The sequence below is a fragment of the Panthera tigris genome, chromosome A2 (genome assembly GCF_018350195.1).
Source record: "Panthera tigris isolate Pti1 chromosome A2, P.tigris_Pti1_mat1.1, whole genome shotgun sequence".
In the NCBI taxonomy this organism is placed as follows: domain Eukaryota; kingdom Metazoa; phylum Chordata; class Mammalia; order Carnivora; family Felidae; genus Panthera; species Panthera tigris.
Genome location: NC_056661.1, coordinates 73,332,876 through 73,356,094, shown reverse-complemented (window position 1 = coordinate 73,356,094; position 23,219 = coordinate 73,332,876). Strand labels below are relative to the sequence as shown.

Sequence of the window (23,219 nt, the reverse complement as noted above, 5' to 3'; positions counted from 1 at the left end):
GTTCTCCACATCCTTGGCAACATTTGTTATTTCTTATCTTTCTGATAATAGCCATTCTAACAGGTGTGAATTGATCTCTCATTGTGGTTTTGCATTTCCCTCATGATAAGTGAGGCTGAGCATCTTATATGCCTGTTGGCCATGTGTATGTCATCTTTGGGAAAATGTCTCTTTGGATCCTATGCCCTTTTTTTTTTTTTTTTTCTTATGCCCATTTTTAAATCCGTTTTTTTTGGGGGGGGTTGTTTTGCTATTTGATTGTATGAGTTCTTTATGTGTTTTGGATATTAACCCCTTATGAGATATATGATTTGCAAATATTTTCTCACAGTCAGTAGGTTGCCTTTTCATTTTGTTGATGGTTTTCTTTGCTGTGCAGAAGCTTTTTAATATGATGTAGTCCCAACTTGGGACTTTAACCTTTTTTGCCTTTTCTTTTGGAGTCAGATCAAAAAAAAAACCCCAAAAAACCAACACTAAGACTTGATGTCAAGTGTTTTCTTCTAGGAGTTTTCTGGTTTCAGGTGTTAACATTCAAGTCTTTAATCCATTTTGAGTTAACTTTTGTGTATGACAAGATAGTGGTCCAGTTTTATTGTTTTGCATGTGGCGGTTCAGTTTTCTCAGTACCATCGATACTCAAGAGATTGTCTTTTCTCTAGTTATATTCTTGTCTGCTTTGTCATAAGTTAATTGACCATATATGCGTGGGTTTATATCTGGGTTCTCTATTCAGATCCATTGACCTATGTGTCAGTTTTTATGCCAATGCTATACTGTTTAGATTACTATAGCTTAGTAAATTAGTTTGAAATTGGGAGAGTGTGATGCCTTCACCTTTCTTCTCAAGATTGCTTTGGCTATTTGGAGTCTTTTTTGGTTCCACTCAAATTTTGGGACAGTTTGTACTATTTTTGTGAAAAATCCCATTGGGACTTTGATAGAACTTGCATTGAGTCTATAGATTGCTTTGAGTAGTATAGACATTTTAAACAATATTAATTTTTCCAGTCCATGAGCATGGACAATATGTCTTTACATTTATCTGTGCCTTTGGTTTCTTTCATCAGTGTCTTTATAGTTTTCAGTGAACAGGTCTTTAATCTCCTTAGTAAATTTATTTCTAGGTGTTTTATTCTTTTTGATGCAATTGTAAGTGGGATTGCTTTCTTAATTTCTCTTTCTCATAGTTTATTGTTAGTGTATAGAAATGCAACAGATTTTTGTGTGGTTGATTTTATATCCTGCAGTTTACAGAATTTGTTTTATAGTATTTTGTGGAGTCTAGGGTTTTCTACATATAAAATGTCATCCACAAATAGTGACACTTTTATTTCTTCCTTTTCAATTTGAGTGCTTTTTGTTTCTTTTTATTGCCTAATTGTTCTGGCTAGAGCAATTTGACATATTGAATGAAGGTGGATAGAATGGGCATCTTTGTCATTTTTACATCTGTGTTCACCAGGGATACTGGCCTATAATTTTCTTTTTTTTTTTTTTTTCCTTTTCTTTTCTCTTCTTCTTCTTTTTTTTTTTTTTTTAAATGTCTTTGTCTGGTTTTGTTATCGGGGTAATCCTGACCTAATAAAATGAGTTTGGAAGTGTTCTCCCTTAATCAATTTTTTGTCAGAGTTTTAGAAGGATAGGTATTAAATCTTCTCTGTTTGGTAGAATTCATAAGTGAAGCTGTCTGGTCCTGGACTTTTGTTTGTTGGGAGGTTTTTGATTACTGATTCAGTCTCATTAGTAGTTGGTCTGTTCACATTTTTTCTTCATGATTCGGTCTTGGAGGCCTGTATGTTTCTAGCGATTTTTGTTTGAGCCTTTTCTCTTTTTTTCTTGTTGAAGCTAGTTAAAGGTTTGTCAGTTCTGTTTAGTTTTCAGAGAACCAGTACATGGTGTCATTGATCTTTTCTGTTGTCTGATTAGTCTCTATTTCATTTATTTCTGCTCTGATCTTTGTTATTTCCTTCCTACTACTATGGGTTTTGTTCTTCTTTTTCTAGTTTCTTTACATGTAAAGTTAGATTGTTTATTTGAGATTTTTCTTATTGTTTGGAGGTAGGCCTCTGTTGCTTTGAACTTCCCTTTTAGAACTGATTTTGCTGCATCCCGTAGATTTTGGTAAGTTGTATTTCCATTTTCATTTGTTTTGAGGTATTTTCTTACTTCTCCCTTCTAATTCTTCATTGACCCATTGGTGGTTTAGTATCATATTGTTTAATCTCCACATACTTATGATTTTTTTCCAGTTATTTTTTTTTCATGTGATTTTTAGGTGCATACCATTGTGATTGAAAAAGATGCTTAATGTGATTTCAGTCTTCTCAAATTTATTGAGACTTACTTTGTGGCCTCACATGATTTATCCTAGTTGTTTATCTTTTTCTTATGTTTATTTAGTTTTGTCACGGGGGCGGGGGGGAAGCATGGGGGTGGCAGAGAGAGAGGAGACACAGACTCTGAGCTGTCAGCACTGAGCTTGACATAGGGCTCCAACTCACAATTCTCAAGATCATGACCTGAGCCAAAAAGTAAGATGCCTAACCAGCTGAACCACCCAGGTGCCCCTAATTGGTTGTTTAAAGCTGATGTTGCCTTACTGGTTTTTTTTGTCTGGATGATCTGTCCATTGATGTAAGTGGGGTATTAAGTCCCCTGCTATTATTGTATTGCTGTCCATTTTTCCCATTGGGTCTGTTAATATTTACATATTTAGGTGCTTCTATCTTGGGTGCATAAGCATTTAGAAATGTTATATCCTCTTGTTGGATTGACCCCTTTATTATTATGTAAAGTTCTTCTTTGTCTCTTACTACATTCTTGGTTTTAAAATCTATTTTGTCTGATACAAGTAAAGCTACCTCTGCTTTCTTTTGGTTTCCATTTGTGTGAAATATATTTTTCCATTTCTTTAGGCTGTGTATGTTCTTACATCTGAAGCAAATCTCTTGTAGCAGATCGATGGTTTTTTTTATTCCAGCCACTTACTTTGTCTTTTGGTTGGAGAATTTAGTCCATTTACCTTAAAGTACTTATTGATATTTACTTATTGCCATTTTGTTCCTTGTTTTCTGGCTGTTTTGTAGTTCCTATCTTCTCTTGCTGTCTTCCTTTGTGATTTGATGGTTTTCTTTAGTGTTATGCTTAGATTCCTTTCTTGCTATTTTTGTGTTTCTCTTGTAGATGTTTACTTTGTGGTTACCATGATGCTCCCCCCTCCCATTTTATGTTTTTGATGTCACATTTTACATCTTTTTCTTTTGTGTGTCCCTTAACTGATTATTGTAGTTACAATTATTTTTACTTATGTCTTTTAACCTGTATGGTAGCTTTATGTGATTAATCCATTACCTTTACTATATATTTATCTTTACCAGTGAGACTTACATGTTTTCTTATTCAATTAGTGTACTTCCTTTGCTGCTTAAAGAATTCCCTTTAAAAGTTCTTTTAAAGCCAATTTAGCAATGATGAACTTCTAGCTTTTGCTTGTCTGGAAAACTCTCTCTGCTTTAATTCTGAATGATAACCTTGCTGGGTAGAGTATTTTTGGTTGGAAGTTTCTTTCCTTTCAGCTCTTTGTCTATATTGTGCCTCTCCCTTCTGGCTTGCAAAGTTTCTGCTGAAAGATCTGCTTAAAGTCTTAAGGGGGCTGGGGTGGGGGGTTCCTTGTATCTTAAAGTTGTTTTCCTCTTGCTTCTTTTTGGATTCTCTTTTACTTTTGACATTTTAATTATACTATGTCTTGCTGTGGATCTTTTGGAGTTCAATTTTTTTATGGGACCTTTTGGTCTTCCTAGATCTGGACATCTGTTTGCCCACATTAGGGATATTTGCAGCCATTATTTCTCCAAATAAGTTTAATGTCCCTTTGTTTTCTCTCTTCTCTTTCCGGTACCCCTATAAGGTGGATGTTATTCTGCTTGATGTCGTTCCATAGGTTCCTTAAGCTTTCTTCACTTTAATTTTTTTCTTTTTTCCACTCTGTTTGTTTGAGTTTCACTGCTATGTCTTCTAGATCACTACTCTTGTCTCCTGCTTAATCTAGTCTGCTGTTGAATCCCTCTAGTTTAGTTTCTGTTTTTCAGATCAGTTACTGTCTTCAGCTTTGTGACTTCCCTTTGATACTTTCTTATATTTTCAATCTATTTGTTTAACTTCATGCTGTGTTTGTTGACTTTTCTCCCAAGATTGGTGAACATGTTTATGATCATGACTTCCACTCTGTTAGATAAATTACTTATTTCTGTTTCATTAAATTTTTTCTTCTCAGGTTTTATCTTGTTCTTTTGTTTGGGACATATTTTTCTGTTTCCTTATTTTGCTTGACTCTGTGTGTTGTTTCTATGTTTAGGGAAAACAGCTACCTCTTCTAGTCCTAAGGAGTGGCCTTGTGTGGGAGATGAACTTTGTCTTTCAACCTTGCCCTAGCTCTTCTGTTTCTCAGACCTTTGTGTTTGTCTAAGCAGCCTGATTTATATTTGCTAGGAACCAGTTATTGAGGGTGTCCCAAGACCAGTCAGTGTTCTGAAGGGAGGGATCTCAGTCAGCACTTAAGTTCAGGTTGATTGGAAGCCAGACCCTCAGGCGGCAGCTTTTAACGTATGCAAATATATATAGTTGTATGGTACCACAATTGTAAATCCTCTGCCTACAGACCAGGTGATCTGGAGATATCCCTGGGCTACAATTGGAAAAGTCAAAATATATAAGGTACCAGTGAGCTGTAATGAGGCCAATGGAGAGTGCAAAGATGGTGTCCCCTGCCGGACATTCCCCAAGAGCACCTGTGTAGCCTTTAGATGTGTGGCAAACCTGAAGTCTGTCCCTTAGGCTGAAGCTCTAGGACAGATAAATGGGCCTTTTTCACAGAAAGCCTGGGGGTGTGTTTCAGTCTGTGTGGTGCCCTGGTTATGGTGGCCTGCCAAGAACCTTTTCTCTGATTATTACATTCTCATGGGACTAAGGAACGCAGTCACCCCTGGCCACTAGAGCCATGTGATCAGGGAGCATCTCTTGTGTAGACTGTGTGTGACCAACAGGTTTAGTGCAACTGCGGGAGAGTGCAGGCTGGGGTGCGCCTGCTGGCTTTAGTGGGGCCATGGGAGAGTGCAACAGTGGCACAGGGCAGTGCCTTTGTCTCTGGAGAGAGTCCCAGCAGGCCCCTACCCCTCTGGTGGATGGTTTAAGATTAGCAAATTAATATCCTTCACATATAATCTAGTTGCTTTTTAAACAGCTACTTTGTGCTGGTCCCTGGCTTGAGGGAGCCTGTTTGCAAGCCTTTTAAGAGAAGTATCTCAATTCCCTACAGGCTGTTTGGTCCCCTGGATGTAAGCCCCACTGGCAAATAAAGAGGTAGCAGTATGTGTATATTTTCTCTGTTAGAAGGTGACAAAGGAATCGTCTGATACGGTATCATACCTATTGCTTGTGGCGCTTTGCAGAGTAGACCTCAGCTACTACAGTACATTCACGTACTTTGTGTTTGCATACTAAAGTGGGTTGAAATATTGTCAAAGTTATGTACAGGTGAAAATGTTTGTTAGGTGATTCCAATTTGTACCGTATCTTGCCACACATTAGTAATTTGCCGGCTTTGGTTAAAATCATTCAACTTCCTTTAAGTCAGTTAATTCCTTTTAAAGTTATGGAAAGGAAAAACCAAACTGATGAGTTGAAATATAAAGACCTTTTTTGGACCAAATGACAGTTAAAATCAGCCAACTACTTTTCATTTTTATGTATTAAGGGAATTTTCGGTTAATCACGTTGCTGTCAGATGCATTTTATGATCATAGTCAGATGTAATAGCATGTCGGAATTTCGTAGGCAGGTGGAATTGGTTTTAGTTCGGATTGTTATGCTTTGATTAGCCAAAATAATATTTCCTAAGAGAATCTCTCTTATTCTAACAGATACTAACTCTAAAGAGTGATTTTTGTTTTCTTTTAGTCGGCCGTATACTAACAAGGTCATCACTTTATGGTACCGTCCACCTGAACTGCTGTTGGGAGAAGAAAGATACACACCAGCCATTGATGTATGGAGCTGTGGGTAAGATAGTTTTACTGATGGTTTAATTTACTTGAAACTTTTGGTAGTGAAGTAAATTCGTATCATTTAGTAATGATGGGTATTTTTCTCGTTAGATGTATCCTCGGTGAACTCTTCACTAAAAAACCTATATTTCAAGCAAATCAGGAACTTGCACAACTAGAATTAATAAGGTAAGTTCATGACTGTAATATTTGTTGGGGGTGTATTTAAAGTCTCTCAAGTTTGTGTTTTCAGGAGAACGACGTGGTTTTCCTGAAGGCTAATGATTGCTGAGTGGAGGAAAAACTAGAATGTGGGTACTTTGATCCTTGTTCTAGTAAAATTAAGGATCTTAAAGTCCCTAGATCTTTTCTGCAATTAAATGAAAGGGCTAGAGGCCCAAAAAATAAGACTGGGAAGAAAGAGTAAATAAATATGAGGAAGGAGACAATATGTGATAGGTAACATTTTTTTAGTATGGCAGGGTGGAAGAATTCATGTTTTGGAGTACTGTAAAAGAATATCTGTTTTATATATACATATGCATATGCATATACATTTATATGTATCTATATATGAATGTCTACACACCAAATGTATACATATGCACGTACCCACTAACATAAGTCTTCATTATTTGGAGCCTATTGTAGAGCCTATGTCATCAAGGGCATACATGTTAATCACGTTTCTCTTTAATATTTTAAAATATTTTTTTTAAAGAGCCTTGGCTTTCATATATAATAATGTTAATTTACAACTTCTAAGATTTGTGTGTTTCTCAAAATATGGATGAGAACTTTTAGGAAAGGTACTGGTATGAGGTACCAGTATACTATGATACCAGATACCAGTATACTATGATATATACCAGATACCAGTATACTATGAACCTTCCTTTCAACAGACTTAATTGGATTAATTGATGCTCCCCAGTCCCCCTGTAAGTAACACTAGCTTGATAACATGGCAAACTGAATGTTTGCAGCTAATAGGCTACTACTCTCTAGTAAGACTATGTATTTATCTTACCAGTTGAAGTATGATGACTAAGAAATAGTTGTTTACTGACTTTTTTGTATACCGATTTTTTTTTGTATGCCTACGTTTTATTATTGTATATATATCCTTTAATTAAATATAGACAGATGCAGTGCTTTGCAAAGACTTAACAAGTTGGGGTGGGCAAGTTAGAAAGATAAGTCATAAAAATTTGGAAGAATTTAGTACTCAAATTGCTTTAAATCCTTGATATGATGTGTTATGGGTGTGGTTTATTCAAGAAAGCGAATACAGAGTCCCATTCAACGCATCCTCTGTTCAAAGGGAAGGCCTTGCTCTGTGTCAGAAAATTGGAGAATAAATGTACATTTTTTATTTTTCAGTTATAATAAAATGTTTAAATTATGTATCTGTGTTTCTTTATTTGTTTTAAATCATTCCCTGTTACCCATTTTTTCTATTAACAAGGCATTGGTCCTGATTGTATTGGATACTAAGGCTCCTATTAATGATAAGTTAACATTTATTTACTTTATACATGATGCAAGCATTGTTCACCTGAATTAACCTCAGTTAAGCTTCATAACAACCTTCTTTCTTCTTTTTATAGTTAAGAAAATGGAACCTTAGAAAGTGAAGAATTTGTCCAGGGTCATAGAACTAGCAAGTGGCAAATTTGAGATTTGAATTTAGTTTTACCATAGTAGCTAAACTTCTAACTCATTCTCTCCACCATGTAGGAAATAAAACTGCTTGGAGATTTTTGGTTAGTATGACATAAGCATCGATAATTGATCAAACATCCTGAAAAATTTCTCCAGAATATTAATCCAAAACTTCTAAAGAAAAGATTAGTCAGTAGTATCTAGTTTTTCATTAAAAATCAACTTGCAGAGTCAAGTAGGAGTCATCTCAAGAATACAAGAATGTTTCAGTTTTAGGAAATCTATTACTATAATTCATCATTTTAATAGAAGTAAAATAATATGTTTATCTTAGTAGGCATTGAATAGGCATTTACTAGAAATATAAACCAAGTGTAGAGGTAAAATTCTTTAATGTGATGTAAAGATGTATTACAGACTAATATCCAGAATATTTAGTGTTGAAATACTAGAAGATAGAAGACAAGAATTATAAAAAGTGTTTTCTAGTATCATTACTTTAAGAGTGTTTTTAGAAGTACCAACCAGTTAACTAGTAGTGTTATGAAAGTGAACCAATAAGAGGTATAAATAGTGGAAAGATAAGGCAATATTGTTATAATTTGTATATGATAACATTGCATACATGCAACATGCAAGGGAATTACCTGAAAGACCTTAAATTAAAAAGTTTGGTAAAATGATGAGTGTTGAGAAACCCTGTGTGTGTGTACATATGTGTGTATATACGTATATACATATGTGTGTGTGTGTGTATACACAATATACACGTATATAAATATATATGTATATACATACAATACCCTAATACGTTAATACATTTATGCCAAAAGCAGTAGCTTCTTAAAAATATGTACCAATAATAACCAGTTAGAAACGTACCTGAGGGAAAAGATCCCTTTAACAAAAGCACCATCATATATTCTCCATGCTTAGTGAAAACTAGTATCTCACTTAACATTGTAAAGCAGATTTGAATAACTATTGGGAGAAATGTATCTTGTTTTTGGTTGGAAGCCTTAACTTTTTAAAAGATGGCAGTTCAACCTGTGTCAATCAGTATAGTCCTAATGAGAATTTCAAAAGACATTAGCCCTCCAGATAAACGTTAAAATAACCAGAAAAATTCTTAAAAAGAAGGAAAATCTGGCATATCATATGTTAAAATTATAGCAACTAAAACCATTTGCACTGGCACAACATACATAGATGAATTGGTGGAATTATATGGCAAGTCCAGAAATAAAGCAAGTTTATATGGACTTTCAAATATAGTATAGAGAAAACATTTCAAGGCCAGGGGGATTAACTGAACAAGTATCTATTGGTTGCTGGTTGTGTGCCAGTTACTTGGCACTGAGGGTACAGTGAAGGGTGCGGGTTGTATCCTCAGTGCCTAGTGACTGGCACACAATTTTTTTTACTTTCTAACTGGGAGAGACAAGACAAAACAAATTAATAAAATGGATCAGGTGGTGATAAGGGATAGAAAATGACAGGAGGTAGTGTCATATATAGAGTCAGGGAAGGTTTCTCCCATAAAGTATCATTTGAGCAGGGATCTGAAAGAAGTGAGGGGACAGCAAAATAAAGATCCTGATGCATGAGTGTACTTGTTATGAACATGTTAAGTCCATTAGTGAACTCAGCCCATCCACTTGGTCACATACTGTACAGAGATTAAAAAGGAAATGGTAGATCTGGAGATGTTGACATAGAAAAGCAACATCATTACATGATGTTTTACAGAACCGTTTTGCAGAAGGCTATGTTTGGTTTGGTCCCATTTAGATAAGACTGACACATCAAAAGAGTCTGGAGTTACTGTCTGAGCATGGATTTGTGAGAGGGGGCTATTTACATTCCAGTTTATATATTTCAGAATGTTTTTGTTTTTGTTGGTATGATACCAAATATTTATAATATAAAAAGATGGTGGAATTGTGATTCTATGGCATTATTTTTAAAACATGAAGAAAAAGACGTTTCTGACAAAAGAAACAGTTGTCTCCCTGACTCCCTGATATGAAGGAGGCATCAGAGTACTATTGATTGAAAGGGTGGGCTGTGGAATCCTCCAGACCTGGGTTCTAATGCCAGCTCAGCTACTTCCTGCTCTTGTGACTTAGGGTAAGTTCCATAACCCTCTAAGTTTGTTTCTTCACAAGTAAAACAGGATTAATCATATGCTTAGGGTTGTAAGAATTTAGTGTAAGTTTCTTGCTTCTCCCTCTAACTTTGTTTGCAGTTATGTTTGAGTATATCCCCAGTCTAAAGCCCCAGGAATGATGGGTTCTAGTCTGCATAAAAATCCGTGTGAACTAGTCAAAGGTGGGAATACTAGTCAGAATCTGTGTTTAAAAGCTTCACACTACAGTGGTTAAGTTCTGTCTACTTAGCCTTGTTCCAGAAACTATTTTAGGCAAATTACAAAAGTTTTGTGATAAGAAATAGCTTGGGTTTAAAATCAACGGCAAAATAAAGTGAAAACAGGTGATGCCAAAATGGGATGAATTGAGAGCAAAAACTGTTAACACAAGAGTCACTGTTTTAACTCCACGAAGAACTTTTATATCACACAGTATACATTACATTGCTTATGAAATAAAAAACACTTATAATCATGGAAAAAGTGAGAAGTAGATTGGAATGAAAAGAATTCTGCTTCTATCCACCTATGGTCACACAGGTGAAATTTTTAACACCTTAAAAGCTTAGCCATTGATTGTTCTAAAATATAGCTCAAGAAGGGAAGCTCCCATATTTTTAAAAATGAAGCATGTATATCTTCATAAATCAATAGCATAAACATTAGACTTGTGCTTCTTTTTGCTCTTAAGAATTTCTCTACACCCTGAAAAATTATGTAAGATCCCAGGAGCTTTGTTTATGCTAGTTGTATCTATTGATATTTATCATACAAGAAATTAAAACTGAAAAATTAAAAATATTCACTTTAAATCAATATATTAATACGGTTTAATTGTAAAAGTCTTTGTTTTCCAAACTAAAATAAATGTTGGTGAAAATGAGTAGCATTGTTTTACATTTTTATATATCATTTAATATCTGGCTTAATAAAGTAGTAACATCTGGATTCTCTTTGTGATATGTTGTTTTCAGTAGTCTTTTAGATAATCGTGTGTATTCTCCTTTGAAACTATACTAAATAAGTGGTTATTTTTTATAGGTTAGTTGTAAAGTGCAGTGTGAAAACATGAAGGAATATATTGTATTCTAATGTATTAAAATCCATTAGTCTGTCTTGCACTCTGGATCTGTGTTGATTTTGTAACATTGGTAATTTGGAAGATATCAGATCACTGAATTTAGCGGATCTTCTAAATGGAACATTTCATTATATAATATTGGTTATCACCACTAATCTCATCAGAAAAGCCTATAGGTATTTATCGTGAAGCTTTCAAGTCTATGGTGTAGATAAAACCTTTCTGGTATTCTAATTTTCTCCTAAAATCTTGGATTTTATAATTGAAAATAAATACCACACTTGTCTTCCTTGAAGTAACAAGCTGACTTTGTTCACATGTGAGAAAATGTCTGGCAGATACCCAAGTCTGAATGACCGTAGTGTGTTACTTATTCATATAGGGAAAAATGATGGGCCGTGAAAAAACTGCTACTTCAGCAGTTACATAACACAAGTGTGTCTCAAGATAACCATCAGAATTTCTTGAGCAACAAAAGTGCTTTATCTTCTGTTTTCTCACTGAGAGTGTAAATAAGATGTATACTCAAGTGTTAGGGTTTAATAACATTAACAGTTTTTAGTGCTTCAACAAGTATGACCGTAAGTGAAATGGCTGTTCTGTATCATCCCTGCCCTGGGAGATTGTATAGTAGTAAAGAGTATTTACTGTTGATAGTTTTATACCATCAGTGGATAATCAACACATTGAAAAAAGGCAAATAATGTTTCAGTAACATCTTTCACCTGCCGGACTGCTAAAGGGTCCAAGGGATTATTATCCAAGGGTCTTTGGACCCCCTTTTTGAGAACTGCTACTGTATACCAATCTCACATACGAATATTAATGCAAAACATCCAAACGAACAACTAGAATACAGCATTACACTAAAATAATAGTACTTTTGTCAGGGCCAGGTGTATTCCTCATTTAAATGTTAAGGATGAGTATTAGGAAAGCTCTTAATATAATATACAACATTAGTAACCCAGGGAGGAAAATGCAGATGATGGTTATAATAGTTTCTAAAAATGAAGCTAACAAACTAAAAATGAAACTAACAAAAGAGTGCAAAACATTATAGTTAGGCAAACTGCCTTTTAAACATTTAAAAGCCACAAAATAAAACCCATAGTAAAAAGGAATACGTTAATTTTTAACAGGATATATGTGAGTGTGTGTGTGTGTGTGTGTGTGTATGAATATCTTTATGTTTTTCTCAAACCAAAAGTCATCATCCTTCCCAGTTGTAAACAATTAGAGTACTCCCATTTAAAGTCAGAAACTAAACTACTCAGTATCGTATGGCATCATTATCATTGTAACATTGTTTTGAAATTGCCACATACCGTATCATAATGATAAAGAGGTATGCATGTTTGAAAAAATAGAGGAGAATTCTCATTATAGGTGAGAAGACTGTAAACCCGTAAAGCCTCAAAGAAACAACTATTAAAACTATGTTAGGACCCACAGGATCTCAGATGGCTATTTAAAATTTTGTGTCATATGTCAAACGTTTTCTATAATAGGACTTTCCTAATAGGAATAAGAATACATTCAAACAAGCAAAAAATAAAGATGATAAAAAGCAATATATAAGATCTAATTAAAGATACATATAAACTGAAGGAAATATAAATGTGTATTTCTGGGATAGAAATATTAAACCTTCTGAAGATAGCAATTCTTTCTAAATCTATAAATTCAGAGCAGCAGTGGAATCTGAACAGATTCTCTTACTTTTGGAGTGTGACAGTATTGATTCTACAATCTGTAAGAAAATTCTAAGGAGAGTAATTAGAGGTGTGGGTGGATAGAAGGCTTTGTCCTGTTGGCCTTACAAAAAATAAAAAGCTACCATATGGTATTGATACCAGAGTAGGTGAGTCAGAATAAAGTCCCAAAATAGATCTCAGGTATTTGGGGATTTAGCATATGATGCATCTCAAGACCTCTTCGGTAAGTGATCTTGAGAGAGCTGGTTGGCCATCGGGTACAGATCTTAACCAACATGCAGTTATCATCAATTGCTGTCATGTCTGCTTCGTCAGTTTCTAGTAACTTTCCCTGCCTCAGATGATCTAATGACCTGCTACTAGTTCGATAACTTCACTATTCAACTATCTTCTCACAACACATAGAGTAAAATAGTTGAAACTCTTTAGCTAAGGGGTAATGAAACTTACTTTCATTTTATTGCTATTGAATGGGCCAGATGCCAGCTCATTTAATTTCACAGCTCTGAAGTAAAACTAATCTGCCTTTTACAAAAGAAGAAACAGATTTTTAAGCAATGCAGTTTGACCAATTGTCACAGGCAGGTTTCAGTTCTAAAGTTTGTTTTCAGAGTTTGCCTTCATTCTAGTTAGGCGAACTGCCTGTTAAAACTTACTGTGTGGCTCCTAGCTGTGCTCCCAGCAACCCTCCCTGAGCCCTAAATTCCACCTATTTCCTTAGTCTTCCTCTGATATGTCTGTACTGGACTACTTCTGTGCCTCTGCCTATGCACTTCTCTTTGCCAGTAACATTTTTGTTAGTTCTTTTCCACCTGTCTATTATTTACTTACCCTTGGAGCTGTAGCCAAAATTCTGTACCTCTTCCATAACTTGAGTACATTTTCTTGTATTTCTGCTGTTGAAAGCATCCTTCACTTTTGAAAATTTCAGTATACTTTATATTTCTGTAATAACGTACATCACTCTGCCTGGGATTATTTATATTTATATTGTTATTGAGAGAAGTTTACAAAAGTTAAAAGACACAGTTCCCAAACTGTAGTTTAGTAAGAAAAAACAGATACGTAAACTAAAATACAAAACAGTGAAATAGTGTCAAAAGAAGCAAGTAGAAAGCAGAGTGACTGTTCTCGGTAGCTGTGGGGACACAGAAGACCTCATTGAATACATTATTTTTGATCTGAATCTGGAGAAATGAAAAGGATTCTGCTAGTTAGAATCTAGCAAGGGGAGATATCACAAATGTGGAAGAGTGATTGATCTGTGGGGAGGGATGAATTGGGAAATGAGACTGGGAAGGCAGTTTGAAACCAGATCATAGAACCATACTCCTGAGTTTGACCTTGTTTTCTGAGACAGCCACTGTATTTTTGAGGAAGTTGTAAGGAAAAAGAGACTGGCAGTGTACAAATGCCTTAATAGCTTTTTAAAAGCTTAGGTTTACAAAAATCCTGAACTATGTTGAAACAAAAATGTACTTTTCAGTGGCATAGCTTAAAAGACCTGCGATTTCTTCCATAAAGAAGAAATCTTTATTTCTTGTGTGTTTCTGAGACCGCGTTCTACAGCTCAGCTAAAGAATGGCTGGCAACTTTAGCCATCGCTTGTTTATACACATTGGTGCATGCATTTATATTTATTATGTACAGAACAGTTACTTTTAGTCAGTGATGCCTGGACATTTCCTCTTTACATATGAAGACCAGCTGAGGATTTTATGTACAATGCACATTTATTTTTGAGATTCAGTGTACTGAGGGTAAGCATATTTAATGATTTTTCATCTATATATTATCAAATCAGTGTTTAAATATTTAGCAGCTGGGGTTATCCATGTTATAGCCTTTCTTCTACAAATTACCATAACAAGGACTTACTAGTTAGTACAAAAATAGGGTTTACAAAATACAGATAAGCAGAGATTAAAGCAGTTAAAATTTCTAAATACCTTGAAATCAGTGGCACTACTTAAGTTGAAGAACTTTTATGTCTCAAGAATGTTACTTTGAAGGGTCCTCCTGTTGACTGAATTCAGCAGCAGACATAGTACAGTTCCCTTCCTGGATGTAGGAAGTTTGTTTCCAGTGTTCTCACAGACTTCATCATAGTCATGAGAAGGTGATGACAGGTACCTATAGAATAAGAGAAAGACATACTAAGTTCTTGCTCCTTAATTTATTGGCATAAATTTTTTAGCTTGCTTCACAATATGGTCAGCATATTTGAAGTGTTTTCAGACTTGATTGTACAAATATAAAGGTTTTCTTTTCAGGAATGTTTGGAGTGTTAGAAGTAGCTACTGAAAATAAGTTGAGATCTTAACACAAGTAATTAAGTTGGGATGACTAAAATATTGACTAAAACTTCTCATACATTGCATGAAGATTCTATGTAACCTTTATGTATTGAATAATGAGTTGAGGTTTTATGTGGCAGTCGTATGTATGATTTTTTTTCTGTGTAATTTATATTGATGTACTTATTTTTGTGTGTTGTTTAGCCGTATATGTGGGAGTCCATGTCCTGCAGTGTGGCCTGATGTAATCAAACTACCATATTTCAACACCATGAAACCAAAGAAGCAATATCGTCGAAAGTTAAGAGAAGAATTTGTTTTGTAAGAAGGGGATGCTTAAATGTCCATATTGCATTGATTTTTTTTTTTCTTTTTAGTTATTGTGAATTCTAAATGTCACTGTCCTCTATTGACCCAACGTAGACCGATCACAATTCTCTTATGTCCTTTAATTTTGACTTTCCCTTTGCTACATGCAAATTACCATTTCACTATCATTATGGTTTCAGTGATTTGGGGTTGTGTGTTTGATTTGGAGTTTACGTGATGGAACTTTAGCATCATTTAAAATTTTAATGAAGCAACTTACATGTTATTTGAGTTCAGGTTTTTATTTTGTTATAGGAAACTATACTATTCAGTTCTTCATTGTTAAAATTGCATATTTCCAATTGAGTAATAAAATAACGCTATTGTTTGCCAAATTTCAAATTATTTAGAATGATAGTTAAAAAGTATGTAAAAATATGTCTCAAAGGAAAATTTGGAATTTATTGGACTAAAGTAGTACAAACATGTTATAAAATGTTATTTTAAAGAAGCATTAAACTTATGTCAAAGACCATGTATGACTTTTGTAATCCTCTCATGCCAGTATTCCTGCAGCCGCATTAGACTTATTTGATTACATGCTCGCCTTGGATCCTAGTAAGCGCTGCACTGCAGAACAGGCTCTTCAGTGCGAATTCCTTCGGGACGTGGAGCCCTCAAAGATGCCTCCACCAGAGTAAGTGGCTCTTTATTAATAATTAGATCCCATCTGGACAGTTTTAGTAGCATCTGTATAAAATGATCAGAAGCTATTGCATGATTATTTAAGTCAAAAAGAATAAGTCAAAAGAAATAGAATACTAGTAATACACATAAGTTGCACATCTAGAATTTAGAACCTTGCTTAATGTTCTGCTAACCATAGGAATAGCAAGAGCAGCTTTCCTCTTTCTAATTTTATTAATAGATTTCAACTCTAGGAAAATATTCCTGCTGCTAATATTATTCTAGTACTACTTCTGCCAGCCCCGGTGTTGCTATAGCTAAAAATTTGGGTGCTATGCTAAGCATTTTTCATGTATTACATTAATCTTTATAATCCTATCAGGTGGGTATTATTATTGTCCTCTTTATATAGAGGAGGAAGCAGGCTCAAAGAGGTTAAGAAACTTGCCCAAGAATACAAATCTAGTAAAGGGTGGAGCCAGCCAGTTAGTTCAGTAGCAAAGAGAAGTTCTGAAATATTCCTGGCATACTATATAATAGAAAATCCTTATCATTGGATAAAAGAGCATTAGTAACAAAAGTCTGTATAGAAGGAGTTTATTGGATGAAGCAGAGAAAATGTATAGAGTTTGGGAGTCAGAATAGCTGGGTTCTTGAACCTTCCTTCCCTGTGGCTCCTGTAATTTCTCTAGGATTGCTTTGGGAAAAAGGGAGGGGACAGAGCAGTCCACTTGGTTCTCTTTTTTGATAGGACCTAGAACTTTTGTAGGGATTTTTATAGTAATTTAAAAACTTAATGATGAGTGTCACAAAAGCAGGCCTATCCCTATAATAAAATGTTTCCATGTAATAAAATTAGTATATTGTGAATGAACAAACATGGGCTTTGGAGTTCAAATCCTGGCTCTTCCACTTATCACTTAGATTGGACTTACTTTATTTCTGAGACCTTCACGTTCAACTTCATTAGGTTTTTATTGAATTATATGAATAGACATTGTGGGATGATTTGACAGGCAGAAAGGATCTATCACTTAACATGTTGAAGGACCTGAATCATTCGCTGTTTAATTAATTGTTTCATGGTGGGGTTTTTGTTGTTGTTGTTGTTGTTCTTTGCTTGTCAGTATATATCAGCAGGCTTGAGACTTTGGCACCAGTACCCCTTCAAAGTATATCTTTTATAACTTCTGATTTGGAAAAATTTCACCTCTGCAGAAAAATATGAAGAACAGTACAATAAGCACTTATATGTCATTCACCTAGATTCAATAATTATTAACATTTGCTTTATACTATATATAAGGTTTTCGTCCTGAAATATCTGAATATTGTATTGTGGAAGTGACACAATACTTATAAATGATTTGTCATGTAGCTATAAGAACTGGGACTTTGTTACTACAGTGCCATTATAAAGCATAAGAAATTTAACATTGCAGTATGTAGTAGGCAATCCATATTTAAATTTCTCCAGTTGTCCCAGTAATTTCCTTTATAGTTTTTGTTGTGTTTTTTGTGTTTTTTTGATGAAGAATTCATTCAAAGCTCACTCATTGGATTTGGTTGTAATTCTCTTCAGTCTTTAATTGCTCTTTGGGGGAGGGCTTTTATGACATTGGCATTTTTGAAGAGTTCAAGCTAGCTATTTTGTAAAACATTCTACATTTTGGCTGTAATTGCTTTCTTGTGATCAAAATTAGAATAACTTTTTTTTTTTTTGTCAAGAATAGTACTTAGGTAGTGATGTGTGCTTCCTGCTCTATCCTATCAGGAGGAATGTAAGGTCACTCTTCTCCCATTATTGGTAATACTAAGTTGATCTCCTGGTTCAAGTGGCCCACATGAAAGAATCCTGGTAAAAATTATATTGAGCATATTTTTAATTAACATCTAAACTTGTTTTAATCAAGGGTGGAGATAGTTGCAAAAGATGTAAATTTCAGTGTATGGTAAGTGTTGACACTTTTAAATGGAGCAGTTATCTCACTTCTTGTAAATGTACCCACTGGGATCAAAATATCTTAGCATTTTGATATTCATCAAGATTCATTTAGAAAATACAGAATACTCTTCAACAATTGGACAGTGTCCCTTTTTTTAATCTGGAACTTATATTAATTTCACAGGTTTTTAATGTAACATATTCATGCTTGAAAGTATTTTATTGATTACCGTATTGAACTTCTTTAAAACAAATATATGTATATAAATGGAAATTTAATTTTAAAATTTTTCTGACTTTAAGCTTTTTTTCTTCTTGATCAGTTGGTCATTGTGAATATTACTAGTACATATTTCAGTTTAAAAAAGGAAAGAAAATTGTTGACTCACTATGTTGTAGCCCTGAAACTAATATAATATTATATGGTAAATTATATGGCAACTATATTCCAATTAAAAACATTTTTTTAAGGAAAGAAAAAATTAATAAATTTGTTTGTAAATTCAACCTAATGAAATAGGTAGGACTGTGGTTTCTTTTTATATCTATCAATTAATATTACTCATTCTAGAATGAGAGAGTTCCACATTAATTGTAATTTTATTCTTTTCTTTTTATAAGTACCCTTGTAAGTAAGCCTTTGTGAACAAATGGTCTTTTGTCATAGTTTTATCACTGAGTTCTTTGCACTCCTTCCATATTATGTCCAAAAATCACAGAGTGATCTGTCATCAGAAATTATGGTAATGACCTTTCAGATGTCGACTTAAGGTTCTGTTTTAATTTTCTTGACAGTAAAGAATTGGAAAGCCTATGGCTTGAAAAGATTTTTAAGAGTCATTCATTATTTATTTTTTCAAATTTTGAGAAAATAAACTAAAGAAGCTTCATTAGTATCTTATTAAATGATTTCTTATACTTCGTACTTTTTCTTTTATTAACACTTATTTCATCCAGTAAGTATACTTGGAAAAGTTTAGGGTGTCAACATGTAACATCAGTACAACTTCGCCAATCTTTTTGTTACATCTTTTTTCTTATTACATTTTAAAAATATGCATGGTTTTGTGAAAACCTTGGAACTGTAGATACACCCTATTTAATTAATGGAAAACATCTGTCATATAACCTAATTGGAATCTGTCCATATTGTCAAACACATCACCTAAATGTACTTAATTTTTACCAGAACACACCTGACTGCATTTCTCCATTAAAAATGAGCATATTAAAAAACAAAAAAAAACATATTAATACACATTTTGGTGAACAGGCTGTAATCCAGTAATAAATTACAGGATGCATCACTAAAGCATTCAGGTTGAAAGTATAATGATATTGTGATTAATTTTAGGAATAATCAAATGAGAATAGGATATTAAAACAAAAAAACAAAACAACTGCATTAATTATATTAGATGTGGTGTCGAGACTTTACTGGCATATTTAATGGAAAGAAAAAAACATATTGCTAAAAAGTGAAAGAGTGACAGCTAGCCTATAATTTTATTTTTTCTCAACAGCAAGTGAAAAGCACTGAACAATTTATAAGATAAAATATGATCAACTGTAATTGGAATAAGCATTTCATGATGTGAGTGATTTGATAAAAGTAGTTTTAAACTATCTTACGGAATGATGATAAATGGGTATCAAGCGTGAATACAGTGCCTACTATGTGAGGGGCACTGTCCAGCACTTACATATGTTAACATATATCATTACCTCTACCCCATAAGGTAGATTATATTGTTAATCTCATTTTTAAAGATAAGGAAACTGAGGCACAGAGGTCAAGTTACTTGCCTAATGAGAGCCAGTAAGTAAGTGGCTGAGCCGGTATTTGAACCTTCAGAAAAAGCACATAAAAATGTGGTCATCCTGGAAAACATTGCCGGTATATCCAGAGTCTGCATCACTAACCTATACATTACAGCTATTGGTTGGGTAATGTTGGTCTTTCCTAGAGATGAGCGTGGAGATCATCCGTAAAGAATCTCTCAGCTTTAAATTGTGGGAGGGAGCCCAGAAGCCCTTTCCCGTGGATTTCTTTGCTTTCCCGTTACGGGGCTCTCCTGCAAGAGCATCAGGGTGGAAGAAGTGAAGTCACTCCTGTTGCCCCACTCTGAGTACTGCAGTATATCTGAATTCGGAATATCCCAGCAGGGGCTAAGGCCACACATCTTAAAATACATAAACACACACACAGAAAGGAAAGTCTTTGGCGGGTTTATGATGCCTTAAAGCTTCCCAATATCAATATTTCAAATTGTACCTTTGTTTGTTACTCCAGGAGGTTTTTACACGCTGAGGCAATGCACCATAGTAAGATGGCTGAGAGGTATGCCTTTGTTTTGTTTTTGGACCTCAGGTGCATAGACTTGGTTTAATCATAATCCTTGTGTCACTCATCATTGGTCCATGCATGGCTCTCTTTTTTTTCTTTTAGTTACTTAATTAGTTATTTTAAACGATGTTAATAAGCAGCCATGAACCTACCAAATAAAAGCTAGAACCTTGGAAATAACCTACGTTAGTCATATCATACCCTCTCCCCACCCCCTGCCCCACGACCTATCCCCTTGCCTTCCTCCACCTGAGGTAACCATCATCCCTGTTTTCTTTTGTATATACTTTTGTTGCCATCTATATGTACTCATAAAAAGTTATATTTTAAAATTTTTAGTTGTTTTTAATTTTATAAAAGGGTGTCATGCTGTTTGTAATCTTTTGGGAATGACTTTTTTTTACTTGATATTATATTGCTAAGATTCGACCATATTGTTGCATATGCCTTTATTTTGTAACATGAGATGAGAGTAATTGTGAAAGAGGAGGTGTGAAAGAACTTGCTGTGCAGGCCATTCTCCAAAGTCAATTGTAGGAAAGGACACGGAGCTATGTCAGTTGTTTTAAAACCATTTCAGGTGCATCCCCTTCAAAAGCATCCCTAGAGGTGAACACACCCAGGTTGAAGACTTGTAGCTGTATCAACCAGGTTGGGGCTGCTTAAGAGAATTTGTAGATATTCTGGGCAAGTTTATTAACCTTTCCAAGCCTCAATTTTCTCATCTTTAAAATAGATATAATAGTAACTTCCCATTGGAATTTTTATTAGGATAAGAAGAAAACATTTATAAATCAACCACTTACATCTTTCTTTAGGCAAAAGTTACTCTGTAGTGTTGTCAGTTTTAAGAAATTACATTAATGAAGGTAGAACTGTTTCAGAATTGTGGGTAATTTTGATAGCTGCTAGGCATTCAGAACTCTTTATTGATGAGTAATTAGCCTGGACTACCTATTTTTGAACCTTCTCTGTAGCATAGTTTCATTTTAGAGCATTTGATTATGGAAGTAAATAAGAGGGTATTAAAAAAGTAAAAAGCTTTTACTAGAAAGTCTTTCACAAATGTTATCTCCTGGCCTTTACTACTCTTTAATCCTGTTTCCATTTCCTGCGAATGGCATATTTTTTGCCTTTTTTTCCATGTCCTGTTCAGTGTATGGTGTACTGTGATAAGAACTGGCTTTAAAAGACTGCACCAAGGATAATAGTAACAAAGTTTTATGAACATGTGTTCTTCATTCATAGTTTTTAAAAATTTTTTTAATGTTTTATTTTTTATAGAGAGAGAGAGACAGAGCGTGAGCGGGGGAGGGGCAGAGAGAGAGTGAGACACAGAATTGGAAGCAGGCTTCAGGCTCCAAGCTGTCAGCACAGAGCCCGACACGGGGCTCAAACCCACGAACTGCGAGATTATGACCTGAGCCAAAGTCGGATGCATAACCGACTGAGCCACCCAGGCACCCCCTTCATTCATAGTTTTAATAAATGATTATTTGTCAATTATTCAGAAGCCACAGAAAAACAGTCCATTTGTAAAAGTGAATCCCTGACAGAGGTGGGGCCTCAAGGATGATTTTTGTTGAGGGGCTCACACAGCATGTGTATGGAGTCTTCAAGATCAACTGGCAGGGGTGTGGGGTGGCAGCTTTGGTGCTGTGTAGGAAATATTAGCAGGTTTTGGTTGTCATTAAGAAATAACACTGACAAACAATTTTGATACCTTTTTTTTTTCCAGTCTTCCTTTATGGCAAGATTGTCATGAGCTGTGGAGTAAAAAGCGAAGAAGACAGAAGCAGATGGGCATGACTGATGATGTTTCAACAATTAAAGCCCCCAGAAAGGACTTGTCTCTTGGCTTAGATGACAGCAGGACCAGCACACCGCAGGGCGTGCTGCCGTCTTCACAGCTGAAACCTCAGGGCAACTCGAACGTAGCACCTGGTCAGTAATGCTTCCCGGGTTGGTTTTCTTCCCTCGTTTTGTGGCTAGCGGTGATTATGTTGCTATCGTGTTAAAGCATTTGTGGCTAAAACATTAAGATTTACTCACCAAACTTGACATTTCCCTGTTAATTGCTTGTGCCAGTATAGACATTTCACTGCTACTGGCATCACAATATGAAACAATCTTAAGGTAAGAGGCACTTCAGAAGAGCATCAAATTACATATGATTAGTGAATGGTCAGATTTCTCTATTTCCTTTTTCCCCCTAGGGCAAGAATCCAGAGAAAGATACAGGAAGACAGCCAAAATTCATAATAGAAGTTCTTTCATTCTGTTTATAATGTCCTCAGATCACTCTTACTACATGGCCTGTTATATTATAGAATCTCAAAAATTAGAATCTCATATTGTTCGAGAAATGACTTGAAGTATGATAAAGAAGGCTATCTGGGGGAAACTTACTAAATTTCTTCCTCTGGATCAGTCTGTCATAAGAGTAAGCTTCTTCATGAGAATTCGGCCTCTTGAGTGTTGTCAGAAATGTTGTTAAACTCATTCTGTCATTTAGTTTTAAAGATCAGTTAGTTGATTAAAACAGATCTGCTGATCAGATTGAGCTTTGGTGGTTGGATATAAATATAGAGTAGATTAGCTGAGAAAGATTACCATTAATGCTTTCCCATGTAATCTGCAAGCTTATACTTGACCTTGGTCAGACTGCATTAAAGTACTGGTACATTACTTTACAAACCAAAAACAATTGTTATTTGTTGCTCAGAGTTTCATTTTATCTTTTGTTTTCCTTTTTTTGAAACTGTCCCTGTTAAGAAGAATCCTGGTTTTGTGAAATAGGAATGAATCCTCTCTGCTTCATTTTCTTCATCATCAACTGTCTTATTTTAAAAGAAAATGCCCTTTTTGTTAGAGGAGACACCATAGTTACAGAATACTTGCACGCTCACACAGAGCCTGCCTCTGCTGATGTAGAAATTAAATGGAAAATGAGGGGAAACTGGCTCTTAGGATGCAG

The 23,219-nt window shown here is 34.9% G+C and overlaps 1 protein-coding gene across 2 annotated transcripts in view; it reads left to right on the top strand.

Moving 5' to 3' along the window:
• The window catches only part of CDK13 (cyclin dependent kinase 13), a 122,149-nt gene that overhangs the window by 93,713 nt on the left and 5,217 nt on the right, over positions 1-23,219 (top strand). For both annotated transcript variants that reach the window (XM_042963836.1, XM_042963831.1), the window contains exons 8-12: positions 5,959-6,060; positions 6,156-6,233; positions 15,159-15,275; positions 15,829-15,960; positions 21,981-22,186. In XM_042963836.1, the coding sequence (XP_042819770.1) occupies positions 5,959-6,060; positions 6,156-6,233; positions 15,159-15,275; positions 15,829-15,960; positions 21,981-22,186 (635 nt within the window). The remainder of the gene's footprint in view (positions 1-5,958; positions 6,061-6,155; positions 6,234-15,158; positions 15,276-15,828; positions 15,961-21,980; positions 22,187-23,219) is intronic.